The sequence below is a fragment of the Opisthorchis viverrini genome, assembly GCF_000715545.1.
Source record: "Opisthorchis viverrini unplaced genomic scaffold opera_v5_151, whole genome shotgun sequence".
NCBI lineage: Eukaryota > Metazoa > Platyhelminthes > Trematoda > Opisthorchiida > Opisthorchiidae > Opisthorchis > Opisthorchis viverrini.
Genome location: NW_008751807.1, coordinates 1,150,866 through 1,162,412, shown reverse-complemented (window position 1 = coordinate 1,162,412; position 11,547 = coordinate 1,150,866). Strand labels below are relative to the sequence as shown.

At 42.7% G+C, this 11,547-nt stretch overlaps 1 protein-coding gene across 1 annotated transcript in view; it reads left to right on the top strand.

The window, feature by feature from the left end:
* The window catches only part of T265_06922 (hypothetical protein), a gene marked incomplete at both ends in the record, with an annotated part of 98,802 nt that overhangs the window by 72,915 nt on the left and 14,340 nt on the right, over positions 1-11,547 (top strand). The window contains 10 exons of the mRNA XM_009172320.1: positions 856-1,023; positions 1,652-1,862; positions 1,917-1,999; positions 2,775-3,008; positions 3,577-3,621; positions 3,678-3,869; positions 4,639-4,833; positions 5,123-5,461; positions 6,259-6,808; positions 11,262-11,401. Of these exons, the coding sequence (XP_009170584.1) occupies positions 856-1,023; positions 1,652-1,862; positions 1,917-1,999; positions 2,775-3,008; positions 3,577-3,621; positions 3,678-3,869; positions 4,639-4,833; positions 5,123-5,461; positions 6,259-6,808; positions 11,262-11,401 (2,157 nt within the window). The remainder of the gene's footprint in view (positions 1-855; positions 1,024-1,651; positions 1,863-1,916; positions 2,000-2,774; positions 3,009-3,576; positions 3,622-3,677; positions 3,870-4,638; positions 4,834-5,122; positions 5,462-6,258; positions 6,809-11,261; positions 11,402-11,547) is intronic.

The window sequence follows — 11,547 nt, the reverse complement described above, 5'->3', positions numbered from 1 at the left end:
GGCGCAGTCCCCGACCGTCCGTCAACCCTACGTTCTAATTGAATCCTAATTGGAAAGATCTCGATAAATCCACTCATTTGCAAATCAATTTGGTTTTGACGGGAGACTCAAATGAACCTCTTGTTTATGATATTATTCAACTTAATGTGTTGCAGAAAGGCCGCCGCTTGTTTCAGTTGGTATGAAATTCGAGATATTGCGGTAAATTTTAATGAGGCGGCCTTTGTGCGGCATATTCACTTGAAGAATATCATAAAGGAGAGATTCATTTGAATTCCAGTGAAAACCCAGTTGATATGCAAATGAGTACATTTGTAAGCTGTCTTTCTTCTTCGGTTATTACCTTATCATTGATTGGAAATTTTCGGCTACAAATTGCTAAAAATCATCTCGAATTTAATGGTATTATTGATATCGTCAACAATATTCATGCTTCCCTCATATGGCGGCACTCATGAGGTCGATGAAAAATCCGGATAGTTCATTGCCAGCTTTGCCCTTTCTGAGGTTCAACAGGTTAGCCTAATCCCAGAGTTTCCATCATATCTGTTACGTGGCTTAAACACTAAATTTCGCGCGTGGCACAGACGTTTGAAACCCAGTTGATGTTAACGAGAGACTTTGCTGAAATCCAGCTGTCGAATATCACAAACAGGAGATCTGGTCGAGTTTCAGCTGAGCCGATTTATATTATCGCCACTAAAAGACAATTTGGATAGTCCTTGTTGGGAAGTGACATCAACAGACAATGACCACTTTTTGCCGAACCGATTCCTGACAATATAGACGTCTTACTTTTGAGTTACTTGTAATGCGCCACTCGCAAGACCTTTTTATTCATTTATCCACTAACAGGATTTAATAAATGAGGAAACCGTGGAACTGATGGAGCCATATTTCCAAATGGACGACTATAATATGGAGCAGGCCAGACGCGTTTGTGGTGATGTGGCTGGGCTGTGCTCTTGGACCAAAGCTATGGCTTCGTTCTTTGCGGTGAACAAAGAAGTGCTACCCTTGAAGGTACTTCTGATCCATTTTCTCGTTTTGCATTATTGGATCCCAGTTTCTTGATCAGTTATCTTCGATAGCACTACCATTTGCAATTCAAAGTTTCTGTCCGAAAAAACATGTCTGAGGGTCGGGCTCTGCACATCTGATTTGCCGAAGCCCATAAAGCTCACAATGGTCATTTAGCATAACTAAAGATGCTTCATCCTTTGCTTTGTATAACTTCTCAGATAGATGTGTAGGCGGACCTACCTCCTTGAGAATATGTGGACCTATGATCCCCAACAGTAGGCAAGACGCCATGGTTAAGCAAAGGGGTGGTGACTTTCTTTCCAAATTTTCATCACCTGAATACCTTTGCTAATTTTTCAGGACCGTTCCAAAATGAGATAGAGGATGGACTGGGGTAGTAAGATATATTCAAAACAAATAGAATTCACACTCGAAATGGGATACAATCTGGACGTCGAACTGAAGCATGAAACCAAACAGCGTTCGAAGCCGAATGAAGACCCACCATTTTAAAAAAAGTTCGAATGGCTTGGAAATAACTGTTACCCAGACCTTTCCACAAGTTTAGTTACTTGACACTTGAACCGGTAAATCACAAGGCTGATATGCTTCCAATCTTATGTTCCAGGCAATGCTGGCCAGACAGGAAAACCGCCTAGCGGGAGCTATGAAAGAACTCGCGGTTGCCCAAGGTCAGCTTGATGAAAAACAGAGAGAGTTGAACATTGTCCAGGCCGAATACGATCGAGCAATGGCAGATAAACAGCGTTTGATGGACGAGGCAGATGCTTGTCGACGTAAAATGACCAATGCCACAGCGCTGATCGGTGGCCTGGCTGGTAAGTGAGCAAGTGTATTGAAGTCCAGCACAGCCGTTGTTCTTTTGGTCTTAGCTCAATTCATATTCCTCTTCATATGCAAGTCATTTCATCCATTCTGGCGTCATCTGATCATTCTTTTATGGCCTTCGTACCTAGTTGATATCACGGCCCTCACACAGGCTTTATATCGTCTGTGTAACCAAACTGGGTAATAGAACACCTAAGCAAACTCTTACAGGTCCACTACCGGTTGCACATCGCTGTTGACTGATTGCGTGAGTGTAACCTGTCTAATTGAACGTCAACATGTGTGTATTTGTATCAGTAATCATAACCCACTTGCCCACTCAGCTCATGTGAACAGAGGTTCATACAACTCACAAATTAAGCTCCTGTCTTTTGCATTCAAGTGCCCGGGTGATCCCATAGGTTTCTAGGTTTCGCTCCACGTCGTCATTTCTGTGTAAAATGTGCATGTTGTGGATGATGTTATACTGGTTTGATAAGGTCTCTCTAAAGGACTCGTAACGTCGTGGAAATGCAGCCGATCCATATTTTCCGATTCATTGCGGCCAGATTACGGAATTCAGGAATATCTGTCGACAAAACGTTGAACTTCTCATGTCTCCGTTCAACCTATGACCCTTATAGCCTATCTTTTGATGAAACAAACTTATTTATCAGTAGCATTTCTCTCAAACTGTTTTGAGTCTGGGAAGAATCGATGTAAGCTGTTTAGCGAACCATCGTTATACTTTATCTTGATCCATATCGCTACTGAAAGCAAGTTGTTGCCAGTTTTTACCAGCAAGAATTATAGAAGGGATGTGGTGTTTCCAGCTACTGTGTAAACCATATTTCGCTGGGTCCCTACATCTCCCAAACTGCTGATAACTGCATACGAAATCTCACTTATATCCAGGCGAGCAGATACGCTGGACGGAAGCGAGCAAACTGTTCACTGAACAAATTAATCGCCTCGTCGGGGATGTTCTGCTTGCAACAGGATTCTTGTCCTACACTGGACCGTTCAATCAAGAATTCCGTTCGCTCTTGACCAAACACTGGCGCAGGGAACTGGTACAAAATAAAATTCCGTTTTCTGAAGTGAGTTTCTTTTATCTGCAATTGGTTTATATGATGAGAATAGACAGTGAAGACCCAGTACTTTACTCAGACTGCTGTCCGTCATTCTCTGAAGTGGCCGAACCCTATCGCATCAACCGATTCCCATGCGCATGTGTGGGTGTGAGCCGGAGATCACGTGAGAATGACCACAATAGCGGCACGCGGTGCAACTAACCGCCCCGGCGGTGCAAAATGCACACTTGGATGTATTTTCACACTATGGGATCTTACAGCTATTTCTGATGAACGAATGTGTATGAAGTGCAGGTTTGCAGAAAGGTCAGGATTTCCTGGTCATGCAATGTGCTTTGAGTGTTTGTACAACGGTAGATACTGTACCCGGTAGGCTAGCAGAGCTGTGAGTGATGCAAAGGTCTCATCCCCCTTATCTGTACGTACTAACTTGTTGGTATCTAACAATTTACCTAGGTGAGGATGTGTCTCAAGCTTTTTCATGTCAAATTTTAACCTAAACCTAAATCCCCCCATCCCAAAACAGAATGGCCCGAAATTTGCAGTCGATCATAGACTTGCCACCAATCAGGGTCAAAATGCAATTTCATCCAGTTAGAGTGCGTCTTGAAATCTTTGCCTACAGTCTCAGAGGTTTACGACTGCATATATTCTCTCCAGCTCCACTGAGCTTCTGGTAAGGATGACCTCTCACCCGCTTTGTTCAAAAAGAGGAGTTAAGTCTTCAGTCAGCGCTTCGTTCATTTGTCTGTCTGCATTTGGGAAAAGGAGATCGTCCTAAACAACTGGAGAGAATTGGTGATAGTGGCTACTTTCAAAAAAGAGGCTCGCAGTGAATGTGGTAATCACAAGAGGATCAGATTGACCCCGGTCGTAATGAGGCTGTTGGCATCACTTTGCTTCGTCACCTTATGGTGGCTCGTGGTACACTGACTCGAGAGAAGCAGGTGGGATTCCGGTCTTACAGGGATTGCATTGACCCTGTGTGGCTGGCGTTAAGTTCCTTCCCTTCACAGTAAGGCTTTCAAATAAATCATTGTTGTACGGTAGCGAAGGGTCAGTGTTGAACACTGATGTTATGCTCTCGATAATAATAATAATAATAAAAATAATAATAATGAAAAATGAGCCCGCTTTCTGCCTCAGGACACCCGCTAACACGCTAGATTGAGTAGCTGAAAGATTGTTTGGGTCATGTGCAAAGAGCACAGACTATGAGGCGATTTCTTGTGGTAACACTAGTACGACCGAATGACTGTAGAATATTCAGTCCTAGTGACAAATTTCATCTTTTTTACGGTTTCTAATAAAGTTTAAAACTTCTCCTGATCGGCAGATTTAGTCTCTTCAAAATTTCGCTTCGGATGATCGATATCGTCGGACTGTGGGTTCGCAGACGTCCTTATATCCGGAACTAATCGGTGATCTGCCAAAAACTGGTGACTGTAGGTTGAGAGATAGTATATTTCCCTAGCTCCTTTGGTCAGGTATACTCAACTTTTCAGTATAAAATAACTTAGCCTTGGAGGAAATCCAAAATTGAGCATTCAACTGCCCCTCTGGCAAGCCAGGGGTGTTCTAAAGTGAATGTGGGTTGATATGCTTGAGTGTAAGGAACAATTACTATTCCGCGAACATTATTCTTCAGGAATAAAGTGACTGAATACTTCTGCTGTTGTTTCTTACACCTCAGGATGTGAACTTCATTACCATGTTGGTAGACAACGCAACCCTTTCAGAATGGAACGTGCAAGGACTTCCGACGGATGAGTTGTCCGTTCAGAATGGACTAGTTGTGACACGAGCCACACGCTATCCCCTCCTGATTGATCCTCAAGGTCAGGGAAAGGCATGGATCAAGCGGAAAGAAGAAGCAAACGAATTGCAGGTTAGCCATTGGTTTAACCATTTTTGCCCCACTTATCCGCCGGAATGCAGTAGGTTTACTTTACAAGTAACAAAAGAATATAATGAATTCTCATCAACGTCATTCTTAATCAGTCACTTGTCCTAGTCTGTTCAAGCTGTATACACACAGCAACCCTCATCTTGCTGCAGATCCCATTCAATAGAGCATTAAAGCAACTTCCAACTTTGCAGACCGAAAGCATAATTTATACCCATCTCGAAAGAAAATACGTGACTCATTTCACGTTTTTGTTGACCACTTCATCTAGATTACATCATTGAATCACAAATACTTCCGGACACATTTGGAAGATGCTTTGGCGCTGGGACGACCATTGCTCATTGAAGATGTCGGCGAAGAGCTAGATCCTGCATTGGATAACATCTTGGAGAAGAATTTTATTAAATCTGGATCTGCCTTGAAAGTCAAATTGGGAGATAAGGAGTGTGAAGTTTTGAAGGGGTTCAGATTGTACATCACAACCAAACTGCCCAATCCAGCCTATACACCGGAAATTTATGCAAGGACGGCCGTAATTGACTTTACCGTTACCAGACGTGGTTTGGAGGACCAGCTTCTGGGTTTGGTCATCATGACAGAGAAAAAGGTTGGTTAACGGGGTTGTTTTTGCATCACCATTATCGTGCTTATCACTTCGCTGCAAACGGTCAGTCAATGATCATTTCAGGAGAGGCCTCTGCAGCGTATGATCCTCTAAAGACATGCCACATCTAAAAGAGACCAGACGCTCCGTCACTGTAGCGCGCTCTTTTTAAGCAAGCTACCCTAGACAGATCAGTCAAGCCAGATATTCTTGATCGGATTTTGCTACCATATAATTAACTTGTGCTATGGCTGACTAACATCCATAGTATCTAACTACGATTACAGAGGGAACCCTGGATTTTGTCAAATAGCTGATTTCCCCATGGCCAGTAGCCACTGCTTTTTGTTGAAAATATCTCTGTGATTTATCGCCTGCAGTGAGCTGAGTTGTTTTGGGGAAAACAATCCTAGGACTGTTCAGACCACTAAATCGAGCAGGCACTGTTTAGTAGAGTCATCTACAAGTTTCTGAACTATGTTTTGCAACCTGTGTCCAATCCCAAATTAGGTTCAGTTATTATTTCTATCAGGAGGAACCAACATTTAGAAGGAACGACTCCTGATTTGATTCCTCGGGTGGTTTCTTCTGTAGGGGACAAGGGGACATCTTTATTGGACGTAATGAGGGCGCTGATACTTTTTCAATCTCAGTGCACGGTAGATTGCATTACAAAATGTCCTGTGAGACTGTTGGAGTTTGGAGTGACAATTATGTTCACTAAGTTCATCTGGAAGTATAACTTTTTACCAATCTATATACTGCAACTAGTGAAACAATGCCTTGTATGTTCGTTATAGGAACTTGAAACGGAGCGAACCAAGCTTCTGGAGCAAGTTGCCGCCAATCGAAGAAAAATGAAGGAACTGGAGGATAATTTGTTGTATCGCTTAACTACCACTGAAGGTAGTCTGGTTGAAGATGAGTCACTGATAGAAATGCTTCAAATCACCAAAGCAACCTCTGAAGAAGTTCAAGAAAAATTGAATGTGGCCGCGGAAACTGAGGTGAAGATCAATGCAGCCCGAGAGGAATTTCGACCAGTCGCTGCTCGTGGCTCACTGCTTTACTTTTTGGTCGTGGAAATGAGCATGGTGAACGTGATGTACCAAACATCGCTGAGGCAATTCTTGGGATTGTTTGACCTATCCATGGCTAGATCAGAGAAGTCTCCAATAAACCAGAAGCGTATTGCGAACATAATTGACTACTTGACATTCCTTGTTTATCGCTACACAGCCAGAGGTTTCTACGAACTGGACAAGTTTACCTTCACAGTGTTCCTTACACTCAAAATCGCTATGCACAGGGGAGAAGTGAACAATGAGGAATTCCAGATTTTTATCAAAGGTGAGATTGGTAGTTTTCTGCCATCGTTGTGCCACATTTTTGTGCTAAACCTGTCTCGTTTCATGGAACACACTAGGGAACAATACTAGCACAACTCGTGTCACTGAACAGCTGTTTTCAGACAGGAGGATTCCCAGGTAGGAGAATTAAGGATTCATGTAAGGCATGGAAATCCCAAGTTTGATAAATACGAACCGGTGGAATACTTACTGTTGGTTTAACCCTTACTTTTAAGCGTCTTGGCACTCGTCTGTAATATTTTTCACATACTCCTTTTCACCCCAAAAATACATACCAGCTTCGGATGTGTAGTCAGGATGTGTATGTTAGCACCCCTTGACGCTCCTAAGCGAAATTCTGCACTGATATGAGGCCAGGAGTTACGAAATAACCGGTTTTACTACCTAAAAACAGTAGCACTACCAGCTGTGTTTTCAGACCTGCACACATTTTTGGACTAGAGCACCCATACAGGCTGAAGAAATTCATAGGTCCTGATACATTAGTTGCTTGCCTGGTCACCGAGTTTGAGATTGAGTTTACAGGATTTCGTCAACAATGTAGTAGACAGTGTACCCTTAGGAGGACTTCACACTTTCACTTGCTTGCGCCTAAATGGTGTAGCCAATAACATCTCATTTGTTTGGGTTTTTGCGGACCCTCTATATACCTGTGTTGTAATGCAGTTTGGTTTCACTGTATTCGGTTGGCTCAGTAGATGCTTCAGATGGAAGTTTCACTCGTTTTTTCAGTTTTTTTCCTCTGAGCCATGGTAGTTTGAGATTTGTTAAGTTTCGTTTGGAATTTGATCCTTTCAATGAATCAAATCTATGCTGAGAAACAGAGAAGCACTGTACAGCTGTTTCATCCTTATTTTTTCCTCTGGCCATGGTAGTTTGAGATTTGTTAAGTTTCGTTTGGAATTTGATCCTTTCAATGAATCAAATCTATGCTGAGAAACAGAGAAGCACTGTACAGCTGTTTCATCCTTATTGGGAATCATCAGCAGTGCGCATCCCACAAAACTCCAGTAGGGAGTTCCGAATCAGCAACCTTCCGGCCAATGGTTGAACACGTCCACTCAGCCACGAGCAGCTGATCAATAGGGTGATTAATCCGCACTCAAACAGGAACTAGCATCACTCGTTGTTCTATCAATAAACCAAAACATGTCGTCACCTAACAACTGGCTACTAGAATGACGACTTCTCATATGTAGCTGCTTGCGGATTGACAGTAGCGTGAGGCGATTCGGTAAGTTTCAACTGAGATTTCGTTCTTTTGGTGCAGCAGATATGTGCTGGAAGGCCGAGAAGCACTGTACAGAGCAATCAGCAGTGCGCATATCACGAAACTAGAGGGTATTTTACCAATGAAGACTTTGTGGTAAACAGTCGTGCACACTACGTGGTGCAAAGCATACTCAATCAACTTCGATATATTTGGTACGCTGTCCATTACGTATTCCCATTTATCCGCATGGGTCTCTGAACTGATAGGAAAAGCACCTATCCAACAGCGTAATAACATTGCCACCTCAGATGGTGACAAGAAGTCTGCAATCCAACCATCATGCTTGATGAACAGGTCAACAGCTAATGTAACCACTCGAAGTACATGGCGAGGTGGAAATAATCGAAGCGATTGCAACAATCCATTTTCCATTTTCATGCCACAACTCCGCATAGAATAGGCCTCCCGATAGGATGACGAATAGTCAAACGTTAATTGAAGGACAGCTGGGATGCGAGTGATCAACCAATTACCACATATATCACTCAGTATCACAAGTTGACCTGAAACGATACTAGATTGTGTGTCCCATCAGGCTGGTTATTTAGTTTACTTTGTTTACTTTAGTTTACTTTATGGCGTAAATTGCTCTATCAATACTGTCACTTTGTCCGTCGGACTGGTGGTCTGTGTGTCACCTTTCCTCCCTTTTTCACTTCACTGCTAGTCGTCCTATCCGGAAGATTTATCTAACGAGCTCCCAAGACCGTTTTCATTAAGTTTGGCATAGACAGGGCCCGTCTTGTTTGCTCTATCAACGATTCTACTCGTTGGATCGCCATAGGAAAGGATTCAGTTATCATCTCATCTCTCTCCCAAGGTGTAAACTAGTGTATCAGAATGATGCTTGTGAAATCCTCCGAGTTGTTACTTTGATCGTTCATGAAGTTCAAGTGATGACAGGAAACTTTGTACCTGTGAGCAACAGCCTATGGGATCATAAATTGCTTCAAGTAAAACTGTCAGCAATAAACTGCGTGTGCAATACAGAAGATCTGACTCTCATAACATCTGAATAGCCGTTTGAAGATCTTTGATATGTCTCCTTAAATGACCTGTGTCTTGAATGACAATTTTGTTGAAATTTTGGTGAAATAGGTATTCTTTCATTGCTTTCATTTACTGAGTAAGTCGAGTCTTCGAAGTCTGTTACAGTTGAAAATGAAAAACGAAGCAAAGCCACATGCTGTACTTTTCTGTATTTCTCGAAATTCTCCAAGAGGAATTCTTTTACAGTGGCTAACTTTGTGTAGCATCAATAAATTGGTGTACGTTTTACAACCAAGCTGGTGACAACCACATGGTCTAATACAGATCGATAGGATAAAGAGTATTTTCTCGGAAACATCCAACCGTCTGTATGTAGTTTGCTTTACAGACCAGATGTGAAATTCAACCAACGAATGTTGAAGAAGTACAGTGAACTGCGTGAATAGACATCTGAGACCGACAAGTTTGACCAGGCGTTTGAATAGAGCATCAGTAGGCAAACTAACGAAAACATATTCCACCAGTGAGTTGCACACACAACTAGGCAGTCAATTACTATTACTTTCCAGATCCCCATAAATATCCGCCACAAAAGCTTCGAAAAAAGCGCTTCAGCCGTACTCGGCCGTAAAAATGAACGAATGATCTCACAGGCTTTCTTAACTCTCCATCTTTCGTATCCTTCGGCAAAACGAACGCCTATAACTTCACGTAATGCACTACTCATAAGGTTGCTGAAATCTCCTCAAGGGCCCACGACCGGTTCCGCCCTTCTTGGGGCTCATTAAATAGGCGCATTCCCCGAGTTCCCGTCAACTTTATGTCCTACTTGAAACCAAATTGCACGAAATTAGTGAAATACACTCATTCGCAAACAAATTTGGTTTTGCCTGAAAGCACCACAACTATAGGTTCAGCTGGGTTCCAGGTGAGTCTCTCATGAAACCGAATTTGTTTGTGAACAAGTGTATTTCGTCTGTTACTTCACCTTGCAGTATTACCTGTGTCTGACAACCTAGCCAATAACAGCCCATGTCCTAACGTGGCCGTACTGCTACATACGTTAACGGAAAAGACAGTGGTTCCTGTCGAACACGAACACTAGTCAATTCAGTCGAATTTGCTTACTTTAAAGTTCCGTATGGAGAAATGAGTGTACCACCTGCTATTTTAATCAACTATGTTCAAGATGAATATGCGATGGGACTCCACATCCATGTGTCTTATCAATACTTAGTTCATGGAAGAAAAAAGTGAGTTTTAAAGTTCGAAAAGCTATAGAAGAAGACAAAAATGAGTGAAGCAAAGCAAGTAGTTGGCCCACTTATAATGAGGAAAATGGACTGTCACCACCTGGTAAACGGAACTTTTCAACGCGGTAAAACGGACCCATTGTAAGAGAGTGCGTTTCCCACCTCCGGACAGTGACGAATCATCGGCTTGTTGATTGCATACTTCCGGACCGGGATGTCCGTTGCTAAACCTACCTGGCTGATGTAATCAATCAACGAGTTCGCATCGGTATTTTAAGCAGAAATGAATAGATGGGACGAATGGAAGCATAGTAATCTCGGTGAAAAAGCCGAATCCAAGGAAACACCTTCGACGCTACTCGTTGATCGATACACAGGAACCTCGTCTTAATTTGCACCTAAAATGGTGTATATTCACCGAATACTCACATAGTTCGCATGGTAAATTTTCCAGTTTTCTTCCGTGATTGCAAAATTTTTATGAACTGTCAATAATACACCTAACGATGGAAGCTGTACATAGCTTTGTGGATCCCATCACGCTCCTCGAAGTGTCGCTTCCCATGGAAGACAAATTCGAGTGACTAGGGTCGCTTTATCGGATACGGAGACAAGTGGCAGTTTTAGCACATCATAAATTCTGGGGGACGGATTCCTGTTGGATATTTCTTGTGAATGCGTCAATATCATGGGCGATCTGGGCACTCACGGCTCCTATGGCCGGTCGACTGCCTTTTTTTACTCTGGAGTTGGTTTCATTCCTCAAGCTTATTCACCATGACCATGTTATTGCAAATCACTACCTCACAGCCAAGTTTAGTAAAGTGAGGGATTGCGGAACCGGTACTGGGCAGCATCCCAACTGAGAACCGCGTTCTCCTTATCCTTTATCACCCATATCATGCGGTTCGTTTCAGGTGGAGCAGCCTTGGATCTGAACGCTGTCAAGCCGAAGCCAAAGAAATGGATACAGGATATGACTTGGTTGAATCTGGTAGAGCTTAGCAAACTTCCCCAGTTCGCACAGCTGACTAATCAGATTTCTGCGGATGATAAGGTAAGGCACAACAGACTTGTTGCAGTTTTTTTGAAAGGTTAAAACCAACTAGAAAGGTAGAGAAAATGCCAGTGTACTGCGCAAGTCGGCATTCTGATGATCTGATCTTCAAAATTATACATATGATCAACACAAGACATATCGCA